General features: G+C 42.7%; 1 protein-coding gene across 4 annotated transcripts in view; it reads right to left on the reverse strand.

Annotated features, from left to right (window-relative positions):
• The window catches only part of ARHGAP10 (Rho GTPase activating protein 10), a 349,503-nt gene that overhangs the window by 203,005 nt on the left and 124,490 nt on the right, over positions 1-22,008 (reverse strand). For all 4 annotated transcript variants that reach the window (XR_002346408.1, XM_021100659.1, XM_021100661.1 and 1 more), the window contains exons 5-7: positions 16,895-16,996; positions 9,449-9,559; positions 7,275-7,379 (exon numbers count right to left, since the gene is read on the reverse strand). Coding sequence is in view for 3 of the 4 variants with exons in the window: in XM_021100659.1 (XP_020956318.1) it covers positions 7,275-7,379; positions 9,449-9,559; positions 16,895-16,996 (318 nt within the window). In the remaining variant the exon portion in view is untranslated. The remainder of the gene's footprint in view (positions 1-7,274; positions 7,380-9,448; positions 9,560-16,894; positions 16,997-22,008) is intronic.

The following is a 22,008-nucleotide window of genomic DNA, read 5'->3' on the forward strand; positions in this document are numbered from 1 at the left end:
ACTTAATTCTTTGCAAACTAATAAACATGAGTTTCATTTTTTCCAGGTCATGGCAGCTGCACTTGAAAATGACATTTCTTCACAGGAGAAGGAATGGCGGAGGGGGGAATCTCAACTACAAGTAATGTCTTTGATGTCTAAAGAGACAAATCACATTTCTGAAGCCCTGGAGACATGAGATGCCAATATCTCTGTCAGAGGGCTGGACGGAAAATGGACATGCAAGGTGAGGTGACAAAATTACCCAGGCAGACCTGATGAGTCAGCACCACCGGGTTTCTAGACATTTCCTTCATCCACACTCAAAAAGAACTGCATTAATACCGAAAAACTGCTGATATGAAACTGCAGAGGAGCTGAGATGAAAAATTATTATTGAAATTTCTCTTCTCTCCTCCCTACGATGCAAGAGGTTACCATGGGTTCTAAATGCAGAGAAATGATAGAACGGCACATCTTGTTTTAGGGGAGTGGAGAGTCTGATAAATGTAGATTGTAAAGGGGAAACTTAAAGGCAGAGACTTATTTTAAATACAAGCTGAGAGGTTGGTTTTAACTCGTTTTCGTACTCTGAGAAAGCACAAGGCGCCAAGGAGAGTGGGACTCTCTTGCTGATGGCCTGCTCCCTCTCTCGTCTTCCTGTCTCTCACTGTCTCTGGGATTTCTCGTCCCCATCTTGTTTTTTTTTTTTTTTTGTCTTTTGTTGTTGTAGTTATTGTTGTTGTTGTAGTTATTGTTGCTATTTCTTGGGCCGTTCCCGCGGCATATGGAGGTTCCCAGGCTAGGGGTCGAATCGGAGCTGTAGCCACCGGCCTACGCCAGAGCCACAGCAACGCGGGATCCGAGCAGCGTCTGCAACCTACACCACAGCTCACGGCAACAATGGATCCTTAACCCACTGATCGAGGCCAGGGATCAAACCCTCATCCTCATGGATACTACTCAGGTTCATTTCCACTGCACCCCAAGGGAACTCCTTCCTACTTGTTTATTTTAAAACCCAGGAGTCCGTAGAGTTACACTTAATCCCAATCCAAGATTTCAGGTTTCTTTCCAGCCCACCCCTCTCCAGTTTTGCACATTTCTTTTTAGATAGTGAGAAACCTAGCTCCCATAATTCTCAATGTGTTTACTTATCTGCTCCATTAACACATCTGTTCTTGGTAACCAATCTCCCAAAGAGTCCAGCCACCTCCTCTGCCTGCTGCCTCTGTTCCCTCCCGGGACCCCCAGCCCCACTCACTGCTGCAGAGCCTCCATGCCTACCCCCTTGCCCTCACTGCCCTCCTTCCTCAGATGCCTGTTGACACTGAACTGGGAAGGGAAAGGAAGGTTTAGCTTTTTTTTTTTTAAATGTATCATTTTAGGTAACATATAAATGAGAGTGAAGATTACATTTTTTTAAATTTAAACACAAAAAACAGAGTGGCTGGAACCTACCCATTTCCAATTCTAAATTCCAGGTGTATAGGATAGTATCCAAGCAAAATAATGTTAGGGAGTTTCCTGGTGGCCTAGCAGTTAAGGATCCAGCATTGCCACTGCTCTGGTGTGGGTCTGCCCTCTGGCCTGAGAACTTCTGCAGGCCGTGGGTGCCGCCAATGGTGATGATGATAATAATAATGTTAGACTGTCAGCATGACAACAGGTCACACGAGAGCATTTCCGCTGGGAATGGCATGATTGAAAGCACTTTATGGTGCTTTAATCCTCACAATAACCTATGAGAGAGCAGAAGAGGCTCTGCAACAGTGAGAGTGGGGATGGGGGTGCCAGGGGGGCACAGAGGCAGCAGGCTGAGGAGGTGACTGGACTATTTGGGAGGTTGGTTACCAAGAGCAGCCAATGTTAATTGGGCAAGTAAGTAAATATATTGAGAATAAGGTGAGCCAGGCTTTGTACTGTCTGAAAAGCAATGTGCAAAAGTGGAAAGAGGTGGGCTGGAAAGAAACCTGAAATCTTGGATTGGGATTAAGTGTAACGGTAAGAACTCGTGGGTTTAAAAATACACAGATAATGGGAGTTCCCGTCGTGGCTCAGTGGTTAACGAATCCAACTAGGAACCATGAGGTTGCAGGTTTGATCCGTGGCCTCGCTCAGTGGGTTAAGGATCTGGCGTTGCCTTGAGCTATGATGTAAGTCCCAGACACGGCTCAGATCTGGCGTTGCTGTGGCTCTGGCATAGGCTGGCAGCAACAGCTCTGATTAGACCCCTAGCCTGGGAACCGCCATATGCCGAGGGTGTGGCCCTAGAAAAGCCAAAAAGACAAAATAAATAAATAAATAAAATACACAGATATTGAAATCATGATATGTATATACACATATATGTATATCTACACAAATGTGTACACATAAAAGTGTGTCTATGTAGAAGTCCCTGAGATATGGGCTAGCCTAAGGTCCCCAATGCTCCTAAACACCACTGCTGTATTTTCTTTCCTTTCCTTGCATGCTTTGGTAAATAAATCAATTTCCAAACAAATCAGTCTTAAGTTTTATAAATTATTTTAAGACATCACTTGCTGGGGGAGGAAGATCCAATGTGGGGACTCAGCTGGAATTCGGACACATCTGAGTACTTACTTTGTAGAACTGGCAGGTCAGACTTAGCACAGGTTCACCCCCATATTCAAGTGGAAAGGACGAGGGGAGAGAGGAGATGATGTTCACACCAAGTTTTGCCCAGAAAAAAAGCTTTACAGGCAGACGGCAAAGGCTAATTCCAAGAACAGATGGCCATTTTTCACCCAGGTTTTCCCATCCTGGCCCCAGGACCTCATTCAGGGCGCAGAAGAAGGCAGAGGGAAGAAGAGGGTTCCAGGAAGCAGATGTTAAAACCCCACGCTGCCTGCTTTAGTAACCTTTCCAAATAACAGAAAAGAAGGGGCAGGGCCCTACACCCACACCTCTCCCTGTAGCCCTAAGTCACCCCAGGAGGCCCCAGGGATAGGGAATCGTCAGAGTAAGGACCACTGCTCAGCGGGTCCCAGGCCAGCAGGTGACCAAGTCTACACACCTGAAGGACACCTTCCACGGGGGAGCACAGGTAAGATCTGATGAGACCTGGAAGTCGGAGTTCTTACATTGAAGGGACTCCTGTGTCACCCACAAACCGCTAAGATCCAGGGAAGCCAAACAGCCACATCAGGATGTTCTCAGCTCCTGTATTTACCGACCCCAGACATACCCTAAATACACATTTCTATCTCTCTCTCTAAAAAATTCTATTTCTAAAATAGAAAAGGTGAAGCCAGATGAGGGCAAATAGGTTGTTCTCACTCTGAAATAACTTTTCCCTTTTTTCTGACACTAAAATGGTTGTGTTATTTTTTACTTTTGTAAAATACCTGAAGGTTGAACAAAATTATCTCTAGCGTTATAGTCCCTAGAGAGTTAACTCTTGAGATTTGGCTTCAACACCGAGGTTTATCTTTTTCAATGTATAAACGCACATCCCATAAAAAGAATCCAGAGCTGGGATCTCTGTTATATGTCATTTTATCTGGCCAATGTCTTCCCATGAATTTGCTAAAAGCTGCCATGAGAATGGCAATGAGAGACACGAACAAGGAGTCCATTGCAGCCATACTAAGGCAGAGCAGGCGGGGCACAGGGAGTGGCATGTATGTCAAAGGGGCTGTTATTTCTTTTTTTTTTTTCTTTTCTTTTTTTTTTTTTTAGGGCCACACCTGAGGCATATGGAGGTTCCCAGGCTAGGGGTTGATTCGGAGCTACAGCTGCCAGCCACAGCCACAGCCACACCAGATCCAAGCCCCATCTGCGACCTACACCACAGCTCATGACAACACCGGATCCTTAACCCAGTGAGCAAGGCCAGGGATCAAACCTGCAACCTCATGGTTCCTAGCCGGATTCGTTTCCTCTGTGCCAAAATGGGAACTCCCAAAGGTGCTGTTATTTCTGAAGGGAAAAGAAACAGCTAGAAACAGCAAGAAGGGCAAAGGCTCCTCCCAGATCCAGGGTCCTCAATCCTGAAGTGAGGTGGAAGGCAGGGCTACCCTCTGCAGTGCTGCGGGGGCGGCCTCAGAAAGGACCAGAAGGAAAGGAGAGAGGAGGACACGGAGAAGAAGGGGAGGATTCAGGAAAAGGACTCAGCATCAGGACTCATGATGATGCTGAAGTTCCAGAGGACCCAGGAAAAGACTTTTTTCAGTCACCTGTTCTTCACCCCTTTCTCTTCAGGAAATGAACACTATCAAACCCTTACGTCAGCTTCTTCATTTACTTAGGAGATCTTAACCAGGTGAAACACTTCAAATGATGGCCTGTCTTTGAGTTTTGCTTACGCTGTTTCCTGCCAGAATGTTGCTCATTCCCATTTAAATCTTGCATCTGGGAGTTCCCACTGTGGCCCAACAGGTTAAGAACCCAACATGGCATCCGCGAGGATGCAGATTCAATCCCTGGCCTTGCTCGGGGGCTTAAGGATCCAGCGTTGCCCGGGCTGTGGTGCAGGCCTGCAGCTCTGATTCCTCCGATTCAACCCCTAGCCCAGGAACTTCCATATGCCATAGGTGCGGCCATAAAGATAAGTAAGTAAATAAACAAATAAATTGATCAATCAATCAATCTTGCATCTCTCTGACATTACCTTGATCTATGAAAGGTAACACCACCCCCCGACCCAGCGGAGTGTGATAATGAACTTCCACAGGAGCAAGCTGTGCGGGGACAAGACAGCTGTGCAGAGCCCCAGGAGACGCTGACATGACCCCAGACCCTGAGGCCCAGCTGGCTTCACGGGCAGGTCGCCTGTGCCCTCACACGGGGCCCCACACTCAGAAGCTTGAGCACTTGATTTAATGCTTTACCATCACTGTTTTAAAATTTCTCATTTTTGAATAAGGGGCCCTGCCTCCTCATTTTACACAAATTCCAGATCCAGCGTTCTGCCTGCAGGTTCTCATCCAGGCCAGCCCTGCCCTTGACAGATGAGGTACAGACAGGAAAAGTGGATTCCACAAGTTAAACAGCCCGTTAGTGGAGGGGGAAAAAAAAATCAGGATTATAGTCTCATCTTCTAAAGCAGCTATCTAAGATTCTGATCACAAAAAAAAAACAACAAAAAACAAAACAAACAAACAAAAAAAAAAAAACTGTGTTCTGCTAACTGCAGAACTGTCCTGATAAATCACAGCAGCATTAGACTAAATGTCCTACTACCTACAGAGACCATTTTGAAGTTAGGACTAATCCACACACTGAGACTTTGATATATTTTAAATTATGTTACATTATATCACTGTTCTCCTTTAATCATTTAACTCAGCAGAATGTACAATCAATCTTCAAATACAAATTGACACATGAATTACAAAACACAAGAGATTTCATGATTGACATTCCCAAGTGTAGGGAACTTTACCAAAACAGCTTAGAAACAAAATCTACACAAAAACTATTCTTCCTCAATTTCTAAGATTATAAGAAGTTGAAGGTCAGGTGGAAAACAGTCCAGAGATTCACATCTCTGCCCTTGTATGTCTTTCAGGACCCACCTGGGTTCATCCCTAACCTCGCTCACTGCCTTTCTGACAAGGTCTGAAATTATACTAATCATAAGCTCAATAGCTTTTCAATGAAGACACTGCCCAAATCAACTCAAGTGTTGAAAGGAAAACATCTACCACCTTCTGATCAAAATCACATCTATTACACTGTTTAGTAATGTTCTCCCCCAAAAAAAAAAAAAATCCCTTTATCCAAAACCTAAAAGAAAGCCTCCATTTTCCATGGAAACAATCAAGCACCAACAGCAACTGCGAACATTTTACATTAGTGAATATGCATAAAATACAGGAAAGACATTCCACTGGAACGGTAAGCCTATCTGTGAATTAAAATCAAGTAAGACATACAGGTAACAGAGAAAAAATTTCTATTATAATTGAAATGCCTTAAATTCAAAGTGGAGGGCTGTTTTGTTGGTTTCAGATAGAGCAAACTTAGAGTTACGAAACAAAGGTTATCCTTAGAACTGCCCCACAAAGTGCAGGATGACTAGTTTACACTGCCATATGGCATATTTCAAAGTTGCTAAGAGGGTAGATGTTCAAGGTTTGGGGTTTTTTGTTTTGTTGGTTTGTTTTTTACAGGCTTTGAAAGTCTTTATCAGAGTTCCCATCGTGGCTCAGCGGAAAGGAATCTGACTAGCATCCATGAGGGCACAGGTTCGATGCCTGGCTTTGCTCAGTGGGCTAAGGATCTAGCGTGGCCATGAGCTGGGGTGTAAGTTGCAGACAAAGCTCAGATCTGTGGCTGTGGCATTGGACAGCAGCTGTAGCTCCCATTGGATCCCTAGCCTGGGAACCTCCGCATACCGAGGGTGTGGCCCTAAAAAAAAGCAAAAAAAAAAGTCTTTCTTCTATTGGTAGCTATTTTGCAGGTGCGACGAAACACAGTTTTATGACAAATTGTGCACAAACTTTCCAATGTAGGATTTGAATGTAAAATATGAAACATAAAATCTACACAAAACTGATCAAAATCAAGCACAGAAACCAGGGCTGAAACTCACAACCCATGTGTGGAAGGGAGTCCTGTTTTCCTGGTTCCTTTCAAGTGCTTTATTCTGCTACGAAAGAGTCAAAATGAAGATGTAAAGCTTTGTGGTTAGTTTAAATCACACCCTCTGTAGATACTATACCAATTGTAAAAGCTACCCAGATACACATCAGTTCAGCTGGGTGGACCAGACTCTTCAGCTGGATCACTGAAAGCAAAGCAGGCAAATAGGGAAAGAAAATCCACCTGGATTCTGTCACAAAGGAAAAAAAAAATATTTTTTTTCACTACATAAGGTGAGAGACGTTAACTAAAATTAGGTAGAGATCACCTTTCCCACACAGTAAGTGAAGTCACTGTGCTGTACCCTCTAAACTTACACGGTGTTGTGTGTCGATGCTAGATCAATCAAACTGGAACAGTAAAAACTAAGGGAAATTATGCAAAATTCTGATTCTAAAAACATACCTTGTGACTTTCCTGAAAAGGGAAGAAAAATATTACATGAAATGAATTCTTTACAAAAAAAAAAAAAAAAAGGAGCCACCAGGGGGCAGAATTCCCTGAGCCTCACTTAAGAAAGCAGTTTGTTACACTGAGAATTGACCAGAAGGTGGCAACATAGCTTCAGTTTCTCAGTATCCACAGATCAAGCTGGGTTTAGTCTAAGGCTCTGCATATACAAAATACCTCCAAAATACACCTCACAAACATCGTTTTACACAAGAAAGCTTTCATTTCCTTACATTCTGAATGTTGATCTGTAGTTCCATTTTGTAGTGATTAAAGTCTTTGGCAAGTTCATGGCCCTGATGATAGAAAGTAAACATTCCCTGGAAAAATGACAGCATCTAAAACAAAGGAGAAAAAGGGACATTAGCACAAGAAACAAAAACAAAAAACACCTCAGGGAAAAAAAATAAAATAAAAACAGCCACATATTTCCCTCCATCTCAATGCAATTCTACTGACGTAAAATGATTTAAAAAGAAGTCACGAAAATTCAATTAACTCAACTGCAGATTATTCATTAATTGGTCCCTATTTTTTTTTAAAAATGAAGGATTTGTGATTTCTCCTTAAATATCAGATCCACTAGACAGCTCTTCTAGAATGTTGTATAGGAGAAACAGAATTCTACAGCACCCATTTGTCCTTCTTAGTCGAGAATCCCTGTATTCATTTATTATAATCCCTGTATTCATCTATATGGAATTCAATACAGGCTGACGGAACCTATACAGAAAGTGAAACCCAGAACCAAGAGCTGAAGACTCTTTCAAAGGGCACCCAGCACAGAGCAAGCTCTTGTTTTTTCAACAAGGATGCCCAGTGCCTAGGTCAGAGAGGGGCAGGGGCTGGGCAGTAATTAAGCCTTGAGTTTCCTACAAACTCCCCACCTGCCCCACTCCATCAGAGGGCAGCTGCTTCTCCCCACCACATGCGTAAAGCTAGAGTCAGGGTGCACTGAGGTCAGAGTTAAGGAAATCCTGAAATTCCTTTGCTTCAGAATGTCACACAGCATCAAGGTGAGGAACGGGGGACCCTGACATCAGGTCAGGGGTCAATTCCCAACTTGGGCAGATGACTGCTAGGTTTCTTCAATTTCTACATTGAATAAGTAGAATAAAAATCTCTCCTTAATGAATTATACGCATGATCACAGTAAAGCCCTGAGAACGACGACTTGAACAATAAGCACTGTAAATTCTCAATAAATGTAGGTCATTATTATGATTTCACATAAAAAGAAAGGTTTAAGTAGGTTTTCTCTTATTGTTTAATATACATTAATTCTATTACTCCATTGGACCATAGCTTCCATAAATGCTAATATTTAGTTAATCATAACTTGGGGTTTTTTCTTTTGTTTCTCAACATACACACAATGGGAAAACCGTATGTCAATTACATTATCAATAAAGTTTTTTTTTTTAAATCACATGTAGTATATTAAAATTAAAGTGAATCCTGAGGAGTTCCTATTGTGGCTCAGGAGGTTAAGAACCCAACTAGTATCGATGAAAATGAGGGTTCTATCCCCAGCCTTGCTCAGTGGGTTAAGGATCCAACACTGCCATGAGCTATAGTGTAGGTCACAGATGCAACTCGGATCTGGCATTGCTGTGGCTCGGCTGCATGACGGTAGCTGCAGCTCTGATTCGACCCCAAGCCTGGGAACCTCCACACGCCAAGGGTACAGCCCCCCACAGCGCCGCACCCTCCCCAGAAAAAAAATCTTGAAAATCATGAATCTCAGTGTACCTCTAGGGTTTGGGTTTTTGGGGGTGTTTTTTGTTTGTTTTTTTTTTGCTAAAACCCACAGTATGAAATACCCATTACATTTTGATTCACAAGATACCTATATTCACATATATATGAACATAAATAACTGAAGCTATCAGAGTATATCTTTATAAGCACAAACAAAAATCATGTGTTTCAAAAACAAGTATAAAGAAATGTCAGGGTAGCTCACAAAACAGTTTCAAATGTTCCACGTATGGCTCCTTAAGTTGCCTAAGTACTGTGAATAGTATTAAATAATTTGTTACCAATAATGGTTGAAGGTACCAAAGTCTGGATGGATGCCCTTGCAGAATAAAGGTCATCCCATAAACACTACTGCGGTCACATTCCAAAAGAATTTCTTTCAGAGGGATTTCTTTTTTCAAGGGTGGAGTCACAACTAGGATGGCAGAAATTGTACCTGTCTGCCAAGTCCTTGAGATGTCGCTGGGCCAAGAAGGCAGAGAACCACTCTTGAGAGGCGATTCTTGGCCTTCCCAGATCTCTAGGTCCCCTGTTTACAGTTTACGCCCCAAGGCCTCCAGCATCCATACATTAGATCTTGAAAGAAACACATTCCCATTCTATCACACAAAATTCAATGAGCAGAGCAACTTGCTATTATACTTACAGGTTCCACAAACTCAAACTTCTTCCTCTCTTGGATTTCCTGAAGCTTACACACATATTCAAGAGACAGTTCATAAAAGTGCTGCCGGTTCTGTTCCACTTGGATATCTGCCTATGTTAAAACAAGGAAGGGCAGTCCAATTAGAGGCAGTCAAAGTCTTTACCCAAGGTCTGCAAAAGCACAGTCCCTGCTGCCTGTCTTCCTAAATGAGGCTGTGCTGGACCACAGTCAGGTCTACTCATTTCTGTATCTTCTATGCTGCTTTCCTGCTACAACAGCTGAATTGAGTCATTGCAATAGGGAGCTTGTGGTCTGCAAAAGTCTGAAGTATTTACTCTCTGATTCCTTGCAGAACGAGCTGGCCGACCCCTGTTTTTGAGCTGAGATGGATCCCAAAAGTCTCAAGATCAGATAGTCATATCTTCATGAAAAACCTACCCCCAACCACAACCGACACCCAAGGTAGAGCCATCCACATAAAATCCAAGTTACAGAAACACTATTTCCATTAACTAATCCCCTGAGAATGAAGAGGCCTGGGAAAGAGGGGGGGACAAACTCCCGTCCCCTCAGCACTCATGAGTGAAGGCAGCAGGTGAGGAAGTGGCGGCCGTGGCACCATCTCAGGAACTTGGCTCTCTCGGGCAGGCCTGGGCTTGATGCCCACCTGCACGCAGTCACGCTCCTAAGCCCTCACCAGGTCCCGTCCCCTGGGAGGGCACAGGCAGCAGGTGGTCAGAAGACCATTCCAAAAAAGGTTCCAGCTTGTCTTCTCTAATGAGAAAGGAACTGGGAGAGGGGACGGCTCCACAGAAGAACAGCAGAGACACGGCTCGTCCTTGCCAACATTCTTCTAAGGCATCATGCATTTCCTAACTTGGCTAATTCTCCTTCTAAAAGTATTTATCTGGACATTTCTCCAAAGAGGCAAGAAGCCATGTCTAAACACATGGAAAGATGCTCAGCATCATCCATCATTTATGGAAATACAAATCAAAACCGCAACGTACCACCTTGCAAAAGATAAAATGAAATTAAAATTAAATAAAATTAACATAGGGAGTTCCCTTCGAGACTCAGCAGTTAACAAGCCCGACTAGGATCCATGAGGATTCGGGTTCGATCCCTGGCCTCGCTCAGTGGGTTAAGGATCCAGCGTTGCTGTGAGCTGTGGTGTAGGTCTCAGATGAGGCTCGGAACCTGCGTTGCTGTGGCTGTGACATAGGCTAACAGCTGCAGTTTTGATTCGACCCCTAGCCTGGGAACCTCCAAATGCCACAGGTATGGCCCTAAAATGCAAAAAATAAAAATAAAATAAATAAAATTAAAATTAAATGCAATTAAAATATAAAATACATAATAAAACAGAAAATAACAAAAAACAAACCTATCTTTAAAAGCCCCAGAAAATAACTAGTATTGGTAAAGATGTGGAGAAACTGGAAATTTGTGCACTGCTGGCGGGAATGTAAAATGATGCAGCTGCTATGGAAAACAGTACGGCAGTTCTCCAAAAAATTAAAAATAGAATTACCATATGATCCTGCAATTCCATTTCTGGGTGTGCACTCACAAGACCTGAAAGCGAAGGACTCACACCCACATTCACAGCAGCATTATTCACAGCAGCTAAACGGCAGAAGCAACCAAGTGTTCACTAACGGATGAAGAGATTAAAAAAGAAAAAACATGATCTGTACGTGTAATGGAATATCATTCAGCCACAGAATGGAAGGAAATTCTGGCACTTTCACCACATGGATGCACCCTGAGGACACTATACTATGTGAAATAAGCCAGTCACTAAAGGACAGATGCTGTATCGATTCCACTGACATAAGGTACCTGGAACAGTGAAATTCACAGAGACAGAAAGTAGAATGGTGGTTGTTGGGAGCTGGGACAAGAGGCTGAGAAGTTAGTGTGGAAGGGGTACAGAGTTTCAGTATCGCAAAATGAAAAATGGTCAGAGGTATGGTGGGGTTTGCCCTACAATGTAACTGGACTTAGTAACACCGAACTAACCGTATCCTTGAAAACGGTTAAAAGCACACATTTTCAGAATATTTTATGACAGAAAGTTTTTTTAACTTTAGCAAAAAAGTATTTATCAAACATATAATAACTTTTAGCATCCAATGATTTTTAATCAATATTTAAGTATCAGAAATAAATGTGTTTGTTACTAAGCCAAAATGAGAATTTCTACCTAATGTTCATTTTAAAAAATGATTTTTACGCCTCTAATAATCAGAGATTGAGAGGTCAGTGACTGACCTCTCCCAGGAAAAAACAATGAGACGTTGTGTTGAGTAGTAAAACGGAGACACGGGAAGTTAAATGTGGATTTTTCACCTTATTGTTACTGGGAAATGTCCCTCAAGAAAATCACACCAGTCTGACTGACCAAGGTGGTGTTTGTGCTAGTGGATGCTCGCTGCTGGCTGTGGTTCAGCAATTACCCAGCATCACGGCTCTGCCTCTACCGACAGCCTCCCAGTGTTCGGAGCGTTCAAAACTGCTGTGCCGGGCGCTGCATGATTAAACCACCAGAACGCCTGTGACTGGCCATAGCCTATAATTTACCACAATGCCACAGGCATCTGATGACATTCAGCAGCAGAGTCCTTCAGAGGCAATCGCTGTGCATGTGGTATAGTAAGAAATGTAGTTGGTCTTTGTCCCAGGCTCCCAGCAGAAATCTCCTGAAGCCCTTGGAATTTCCTGAGGGAAGGAGGGAAGTGTCCTTGTCATAGGTAAGGTGCCCCTTGGGAGAACACGGAAGTTGATGCTAATGAGGGGACTCGAGGTAAGCACTGATTGGCCGATTGGAACTTTCGCCCGCCCCCGCCCCCCACCACCAACCTCTGGGAAGGGGAAGGGCCAGACTAAGCTCTATTAAAAACCCCTGAACTAGTGTTCATGAGCTTCCAGGTGGGTAATGTAAGAATAACAGACCCCTCAGTTAAACAGAGTTGAGAGATAGGAAGAGGGAACGCTCAGGGCTTCTGACCACAACAAAGTCCAGCAGGAAGAAGAAAGACCCGACCTGGTGCCCACGAGGATGCAGGTTCAATCCCTGGCCTCACTCAGCAGGTTAAGGATCCGGCATTGCCGTGAACTGTGGCGTAGGTCGCAGACAAGGCTCGGATCTGACTTCGCTGTGGCTGTGGTGTAGGCTGGCAGCTGCAGCTCCTATTTGACCTCTAGCCTGGGAACTTCCATATGCTGCAGGTGTGGCCCTAAAAAGAAAGAAAGGAAAAAAAAAAAGGAAAAAAAAAAAAAAGACTGTTCTTCTTTACCGGCAAGGACTCAGCCAATGAAAAGCCCCAGAACTCTGTTCACTGTAGCCTCCCAACTCCTTTGCCCCTCCATGAAAGTCTTCTCCTTCACTCCTCTCGCAGGACCTTGCCCCTGGCTCACTAAGGCTGCAGACCCCAAACTGCAATTCTCTGCTGATCCCCAATAAACCCATCTTTGCTGGAGAAATATCTAGCAGTCTATTTATTTCAGGTCAACAGTTCATCCACTTGCCTGGAGAGTGATGCACCCTGTCCCATGGGGACAAAAGTTTCGGCACTTGGGACCCTTCCAGACCCCGCCCTGTGCACCTCTTCAGCTGGCTGCTCACCTGTATCCTCTATACCATCCTTTATAATCAACTAGTAAACTGAAGTAAATGTTTGAGTTCTGTGAGCCACTCTAGCAAATTAATCAAACCCCAGGAGGGGGTCATAGGAACCTCCTACATGTAGCCAGTTAGTCAGAAGCACAGGTAACAACCAGCACTTGCAACTGTGGTTGGTATTAGGTCAATCTTGTAGGGCTGAGCCCTTAACCTATAGGATATGATAGTATCTACAGGGAGACAGTGTTAAATTGGTGGTGTTAGGAGTTCCCATCATGGCACAGTGGTTAACGAACCCAACCAGGATCCATAAGGACTGGGGTTCGATCCCCAGCCTCGCTTAGTGGATTAAGGATCCGGCATTGCGGTGAGCTGCGGTGTAGGTTGCAGACGTGGCTCAGCTCCTGCATTGCTGTGACTGTGGTGCAGGCTGGCGGCTACAGTTCCAATTCGTCCCCTAGCCTGGGAACCTCCATATGCATGGGTGAGGCCCTAAAAAAAAAAAAGGTGGTGTTCACAAAATACATTTGGACTATACTTTTTAACTACAGCAACCAAAAGCCTTTTTTTTTTTTGCTGTGCCCATAGCACGTGGAAGTTCCCAGGCCAGGGAGCGAACCTGTGACCCGAGCCATGGTAATGACAATGCTGGATCCTTAACCCGCGCACCACCAGGGAACTCCCCAAAAGTCTTAAAAAAAAAAAAATAGAATTTCAATTTGATTATCATCTCATTTCTGACCATTCCTGCTGGAAATATTAATAATGAGAAGCGCTCACTCACACAAAGTGATTCAAAGGATTTATTTCTCTAGTCATAGTAACTGAAATCTAATTATTTGACTACTCAGGAAACAAAAATATATTTCCAAAAACAGCGGTAATGGAATTTTCTCAAATATCCAATTTCTGTTCCAATACAAATATTAAGAGAATTTTTGGATATCATGGAGGCCAAAGCTATTGTGCCCAAAAACTACAGAACTACAGGTAAAGGTCCTAATAGAACTACCAAAGTTGCCAGTCTGGTGTTTGCCCAATTTTCTCTTCTTTTCATTGGACACAGGAAGAGAGAATAGATGATAACAAGCTTCTATGCCCTTGTTCAGCATCAGCATCTCTATTCCATTCACTGAAGATCAGCAATGCACTAGCCACTGCCAAAATCAACCAAAACTGAAGTTCCCTTGTGGCACAGTAGGTTAAGGATCCAAGCGTTGTCACTGCCACAGCTTGGGTTGCTGCTGCAGTGCAGATGGGATCCCTGGCCCAGGAACTTCTTCACGCTGCAGGCTCAGCCAAAAAAAAAAAAAAACCCACTAACCAAAATTCAAATCTAACCTTTTTCCCTTTAGAGAGCATCCTGCCTCTTAAGGCCTTCAAGCTTGCAACAGAAAGTTAGGTCACATGGGAGTCTGTATGTTTACAAAGAGCCAACAGAGCAAGATAGGAAAGAACATGTAATTTGAGTGAAACAAAAACAATTCATCTCGAGGTTCTCAAAAAATTTCCAATCTGGACTTTAATTATCTTTGGGAATGATGAAAGCGTTGAAGCCCTAGCTCACCGTTCATTCAACTGTATTTGTTAAGTGCCTTCTCCCTGCCAAGTTTTATTCTAGGCACTGAGGACAGAGTACTGAAGAGAACCATGCTGCTGCCTACAAGGAGCTTATATTCTTTCGGAAGATGCCATGTGATAATCGAGTAGGTCATAAGTGAAATGACTTTAAAAGTATTAAAAAAAAAAAAAAAGAATGAAGCAGAGTAAGGTAGACACTCTAAAAAAGATGGGCGGAGAGTTTCTGCTGTAGCTCAGCAGGTTAAGAACCTGACATAGTCTCTGTGAGGAAAAGGGTTCCATCCATGGCCTCACTCAGGATCCAGCGCTGCCAGAAGCTGCCACATAGGTCGATGAAGGGCCTCAGATCTGGCATTGCCCTGAGCTATGGCTGTGACCCGAAGCTGAAACTTTGAATCAACCCCTAGCTTGGGAACCTCCATAAGCCACATGAGGGTACCGCCCTAAAAGGGGGGAAAAAAAAAAAAGATGGGAAAGCTTCTCTAGGAAAAGGGAAGTCTGAGCAGAGGGTATTTGGAAGACTATTTGGAGACATGAGGCACGCAGATCCCGCTTGGAAATGTATGAGGCAGAAGAAGAAACAAAAGCAAAGGCCCTGAGTCCATGGGGGCAGGGCAGCCACGTGCATGTGAGGGCAGGCAGGCTGGGCTGGGGCTCGGAAGGTGGCCTGGGGCGTTTGGAGGAGGAGAGCCACAGGAAGGCTTGTTCTGCTGCCACAAAGAAAATACCCTGTGGGGAAACCTAGGCGGGAGCAGGCAGGCCTCTGCAGTAATCTGTAAGACACGCTGGCCACTTGGGCGGGGGGGGGGGGGGGGGGGGGGAGGCTGTCGTCTGAGAATACACCGATGCTAAAGACACATGCTGGTGGTCCAGATGTGGGGAGGGGGAGAGAGAGAGAAAGGGCTAAGGACCTACAGATCTGGCCTAAGCAACAGTTAGAATGATACCTAGTTAGCTAGTGAAGGGGGGATGGAAATTGACTGGGGGCATGAAAATCCCCCCAGGCTACCTTAAAATACAGGTAAGGAGAGAAGGCAGGTAAAAAAACTGCTGGCTAGAAAGAGCCCATAAGAGCGACAGCTGTCATTTCAAAAGTGACAGAGGGCAGGCGATGAGGGATCCTACGAACAATTGCCTGGTTTTCTACATCAGAAGGAACAAGGACAGAGTGGAGCCCCAACTTCCTACAGTGCTGGAGAGAGGATTAAAGGGTACAAAAGGGCCTTTGTCTTTCATAGACCATCAAAGGCCACCTAAACATCAGTCAAAAGTATTAGTGAGACAAAAGAAAATGTGACGTGTGGGTAATGTCAAAATAACCCCCCCCCATACACACACACACACACACACACACACACACACACACACACGCCGAATTTGCAACTAAATAATGTGACAGTTAAACATAACCCAGGCTTCTACTCCAATGTTGTCGTTTTGATGATATTTCAATATGTGGATATTGTAACTGTACATCATGCCCAGATGCCTTATGTGTTTAAAAATAAACAAAGAGGCGGGGAAAAAAAAATCACACTTCTGTGGGATGAGTCAAGATGCTTACAGCTGCAAACAGCATCATGTTTAAGGAAAACATATGTTCCAAATTGTAAACAACTGAGTTTCCATTCAAGTGCGCAAGTGAGGAAAAACAAATGGCAGGGAACTTGGAAAAGAAACAGAAAGAGAAAATGAGAGAGAAGAGATAAATTCCTTTCTCCTTACATATGGCTCCCTCCAAAAAAAAAAACGAGTCGATTAACACAAGTAAAACAGATGCTCTCTTTCCAGTGAAGCTGAAACCTCCTGAATCTTCAGCGTTAAGTAAGATTAATGCTGCCTTCACATAGAAGCCAAATGGTGTAGAAACTGATTCAATTCAATTCATTTCTTCAAGAAATCTTGAAAGCCAATTAATGAATCTATTCCTGAAAATAATAAATCTGTTCTCAGGAATATGGGTTAAACTTATTGTTTCTGTCAAAATAGACTCAAAATCAAAACTTTCACTACTATGAATCCACACTGCATGAATCACTCTAAGCTGTCTTATTTTACATCTTGTTCCAAAAGAGCACTTTTTTCCTTAATTCACAGCGATACTTGGTCATTTTTTCCACCTCTAATAATCCTAGAAGAAATGTTTTCAAAAGAAAAGCACATTAAAAAAAAGAGAGAGAGACTTTCACTGATTATTAAATGTCAGGAACAAGTTAACAGAAAAATGAAAACCATACCTCTTGTAAATGGGAGTCTTTCTTTTTCGCTGATAAATTCAAATGTTTATCAATTAGGCTATAGTTCTTTTCCGTCTCTTTGTCAAACTTCTTTTTTTCTTCCTACAAATCAGAAAAACACAAATAACTAGGGTTAAATGGGGGGGGGGCATATAAATCCACCAGAAGCTCAAAATACGAAAAAGGTCTAAAAATAAATGCAAGTACCACAAAGTGTAAAGAAGTTATCTGCAAAAATCCACCCGCACCCAGGCCACTGCTCATTAATCATCAAGACAGCATTAGGATTGAAGAACCACTTATCTTTTTTTTTTTTTTTCCTTTAATGAACTTTTTTCCAAGCCTCTTATTTTTCGACTTTTCTTACTTATCAGTGTTTGGAATTAATGTCATTCACTTGTCCATTTTTTTAAAAAATGTGTTTAAGATGATTACATAATAAGAACATAATGCTTAAAAAAGCAAACTTGCTATAGATTTTGGCATGGAATTGGAATTCATTTAAAACTGAGTAAATTTTGCTCTACATTAAAAAAAAAAAAAATCAACATCACCATTGGGTGTTAAAAAAAAAAATCTTGGAAAAGATCTCCCCCAACTGTCCAGTTTGTATATGATAATAAAATCCTCTGACCGGAAGTGTCATCCACTCACCCAAACCTTAGCAGTGATTTCTGTAACCCTGTCTAGAATATGCATGAATAGGTCAACAGGGCCTAAAATAACACTGACATAATGGTCCTGAGATCCTTTGGTTAACATTACAAACATTTTTCAAGCACTGCTTAGAAAGAATAATTGCTTTCCTTTTGTTAGAGTAGCTTTTTGAGAAAATGATTGAACCTAATTTTTTTTTTGTCTTTTTGTCTTTTCTTGAGCCACTCCCAAGGCATATGAAGGTTCCCAGGCTAGGGGTAACCCCTCACTCATCAGGTTCCCCAGGAAGCAGGGGCTAGGTTCCCAGGCTAGGGGTCTAATCAGAGCCATAGCCACCAGCCTACACCAGATCTGCAGCCACATCTGCGACCCACACCACAGCTCACAGCAATACCAGATTCCCAACCCACTGAGCAAGGCCAGGGATCGAACCCACAACCTCATGGTTCCTTGTCGTTCTCGTTAACCACTGCACCATGACGGGAACTCCTGAACCAAATTTTTAAATGAAGAAAAGACAGACTCTCTCCCCAATGCTGCTTGCCAGCACAAGTAGACTTTTCATAAACATTTCTGAGCACCAGTGAGCACACACAAGCTCCTCATGCTGTCCAAATGTTTCCATCAACTTCAAATTCTCCCAACGATCCCAGGCCTCCTGGAAAGGAAAATTCTCTTCCCTATTTTCCAACTTCTATTTCTATATCCCAAAAAAAGATGCTTCCAGCCTTTTCTGGTATGATCTTTTTCCTATTAAGCAAAAAGAGTAAATAAAGCATATAAATTCCATTTCTTCACATTTGTCATTATTTTTTCACTACACCCTGTTGTGGGAAGCTGAGACAGGCTCTGTCCACTCAGCTAGAGATCCTAAATGAATCCCCCTGGGGATGGAAGAGACAGACCCAGGAACAGATGTTTCTTCCCATTCTACTCCAAGTTTAATTACCAACTAACTGCACAACGTTGAGGGGGGAAAAACAACCAACCTAGTAACATAGAACCTAAGTTCTCTTGTTCCTGAAAAGATCAGGAATTTGTGTTTGCACTAGGTCTTCTTAGATCCAATCCAAAAATGCTATGATCCTAAGATCTGCCTTAGGATCACATGAAAATTGTCAAATTTCTGTCAAAACAGAAGTACATTTTTTTTTCCTTCATGCCCTCGGTTTTTAAGAGCTTAAGGCATTACTATTCAATGGTTACTCCCTTTCCTGCTTTTCATTGTGACGCCCTTCCTCAATGATTTTAATGGCTAGTAGAAAATAAACCAAAACGAGCATACAACCACTGCTTCAAAAATCTCCACTAATTTTTTTTTTTGGGGGGGGCACACTTGCAGCACATGGAAGTTCTCAGGCTAGGGAACGAACCAAGGCCACAGCAGTGACCTAGGTCATTGCAGTAACAACAGCATGTCCTTAACCTGTTGAGCCACCAGGGAACTCCAAAGTCTCCATTATTTTTAAAAGCTCCCATTGTAGAGTGTACGTACACTGGATTAGGCGTCAGAAGATGGCAAGCCCTAGTGGCCTCATGGGATTCTGTGGCTGCACCAGTGTCAGAGCATCCTATGAGCTTCAGGTTTAAACAAGACAGGAATTGGAGGAAACACTGCTGTTTCTACCATAAGACGGCTACAAAGCTGGTTCATGTGGTTAAAAAGCCTCCCTCTCTTTGCAGATTGGTACTTGCCAGGAATACCGAAAACATTCCTACACATCTGATTTCATCTGAATCACAGAAGGGGACAAAGGAAGCAGTGATGCTAAAACCAGCAGTCAAAACACCCAGCACACTCAGCAGTAGTGGGGTATGTCAGTTTGCACGTGGGTTAAGTTGGGAATCAAAGAACATGGTGATAGTAAGGCTTTGTGAAGAAAGAATTTAGCCAAGAAACAACATCACACCCACCAACTGGAGTGAAAATCCATTTGTTCATACTTGGTAGGGTATCAGACAAACACTGCTGTGTTTTGTTTTTGAATCTTAAGACTTAGATAGTTATTTCTCATTGCAATGTGTTCTCAGTGTCATTATAGAAGATTGTTTCTCTGTGTTCACATGACTTTGGGTGCTTAAGTAATACGAATTTTAAATGGGATTGTGTTCAAGTAGCACTCAGTAAAGAATGAAGTCTTTTTTCTTCTACACTACAATACAGGATATATATGTATGTATTTATTTATATATACACATAGAGAGAGAGAGCAATATAAGACAAAAGGCTCTATCAAGAATCAAATGAAATCCAATGAAAGCTTTTTTTTGTTTTTTTTATGAAACAGCATTACTCTGAGTCTGGGTCAAACCAGAAGGAAAACTCAGTAAAGAAAAGTGGATGCCAGGGCCAACCAGCCAGCCCATATCTATTCTGGAGAGGCGGGCAGCAGGAACAGAGCTCCAGCAGATTGCTGCTGTGTGGAAACACAAGCCCAGGACATAGGCCATGTCCTCTGACTTTTCTGGAGTAGCTGGAAAACCCAGCGATTTTTAAATGACGGCAAATTTTTTTAGTTTTAACATGAGTAAGCCAAACAAAATGTTTGCAAGTTAAAGATGACTCATGGCAAATCAGCTTGTTATCTGTTATAAAATCACATATGCAAAAGAGAAAAAAAAATCAGTAAAGAAGAGCTATTACTTCAAACAGCATAATTAGTTAAATAAGATGTACACTGGGTAAATGGCAGAGGGAATTCATAAATCTAATGAGCAAAATTTAAATCAGATCATGTGTGGGGGGGGGTATATTTAAAGGTATCATCACAAATCACTGGGTAAACAAATACTATTCAACCAATAGTGTGGGTATAACTGGTTAACCAGTTGGAAATAAAAAGAACCACATCTCACATCATAATTAATTCCAGATGGACTGAAAGAATCCTTAGTGAAAAATGAAACCATAAGAAAAGAATATTTTTCTCTGAGCTCAGAATAGAAAAGGAACTGCCGAGCAAAAAAGAAATGGAAGAAGCCATGAGAACGTCTAGATATCAAAAATACACAATAAATAAGGTAAAAAGCAAACAACAAAGCAGGGAGAAGATAAATTAATATGTAAGAAAAGAAATGAATATTACTAACACATAAAACATTCCTTATAAAGTAATTTTTTTGCCAAAAATCACATTTTCCCTTTCGTGGAAAGAGGAGGAAAGATCACATGAAGAAATCACAAAAGTCTGAACACATTTGTAAGTTGTCCGAATTTACATAGGGTAGTAGAATTTTTCGTTTTGTTTGAGAAGAAGGGAAAATGTTTGAAGTTATTGGGTAGCTTACCTTTTTCACTATTTTTGGTCTTTCACAAATTTTCTAGGATGAGGAAATGACAAGACTTATTTTCAAACTATGAACATTAAATAATAAGGCATGACTAGTCTAGACAAGAGCTTAAGCCCTTTCTTAGAGATTCCACAGCCAGTAACGCACCCGAGAGACGTGTGTCAGAAAACAATGGAAAGGGGAAGCCTATGGCCGCCATGGCACCAACACTGATCAAGGGCCACAACTGGCTCCTGTGCAGTGGTGCCAGAGTCACCTGTCTATCACCTACCTCAGCGCCATGCAGCCAGCAGGGGCACAAGCCACAGAGCTGGGGCACGTCAGCTCCGAACCCGGCACACACAGAGTAGACTAAACCTGGGCAATTCTGGTCCAGAGAGACCCATAAAATTACAGCTCAACTGTGCAGATGCCAGGTCCAGCACTAGACCCCCAAAACACACCATCCAATTCACTGAAGCCTCACAATGTCCTTCAGAGGCAGGTGTCACGAGCCTCATTTTAAAGATCGGGAAACCAAGGCTTGGAGGCCTTAAGTATCTTGCTCCAAATCACACAGCTGCTTAAGGGGCAGAAACGGGATGCAAAGAAGGGAGAATCGGGTCTTCCTGAAAACTTTGCTGGTGCCCCAAAGTCGAGACGATAGGATGTCTGTACAGAGCACCCACGCTTTCTCCTAGGAGAGCATTTTTCACAATTAGGGCATGTGTATGGCTGTTTGTGTTTGTCCGTCTGCTATCTCCCTCACAGCCTTGCTCATTTCTTGAAGCCCGGCCAGTGTTTTAACAAACAGTTGAACCTCCCAGGGGCCTGTCACGGTGTGCCACATGATAGGCCTGAAAAGTGTCTTCATTACTAAAGTGAAAGAAATGAATGAAATAGACGTTTTTTTTTCCTGCTTTATCAAACATGGTTTGCGACATTACTCAGATAAATTTGCTTTTTTACCCACATTTTGCAGTCAATTACAGAGCCTCAGGAGTCCATAAACATTAAACATTGAGTCGTTAAATGTAGTCTTGAAAACAAACATAAAAGAAATCTGAGGTGAGAGTCAGATAACAGCTGAGCTGTTAAGTTGTAAATTATGCAATCAACATTTTTTTAACCCTTCTGGTTAAACTTCAGATTCTACTGAATACAAGAGTAACTGGCGGAGTTCCCAT

This window comes from Sus scrofa, chromosome 8, assembly GCF_000003025.6.
Source record: "Sus scrofa isolate TJ Tabasco breed Duroc chromosome 8, Sscrofa11.1, whole genome shotgun sequence".
NCBI lineage: Eukaryota > Metazoa > Chordata > Mammalia > Artiodactyla > Suidae > Sus > Sus scrofa.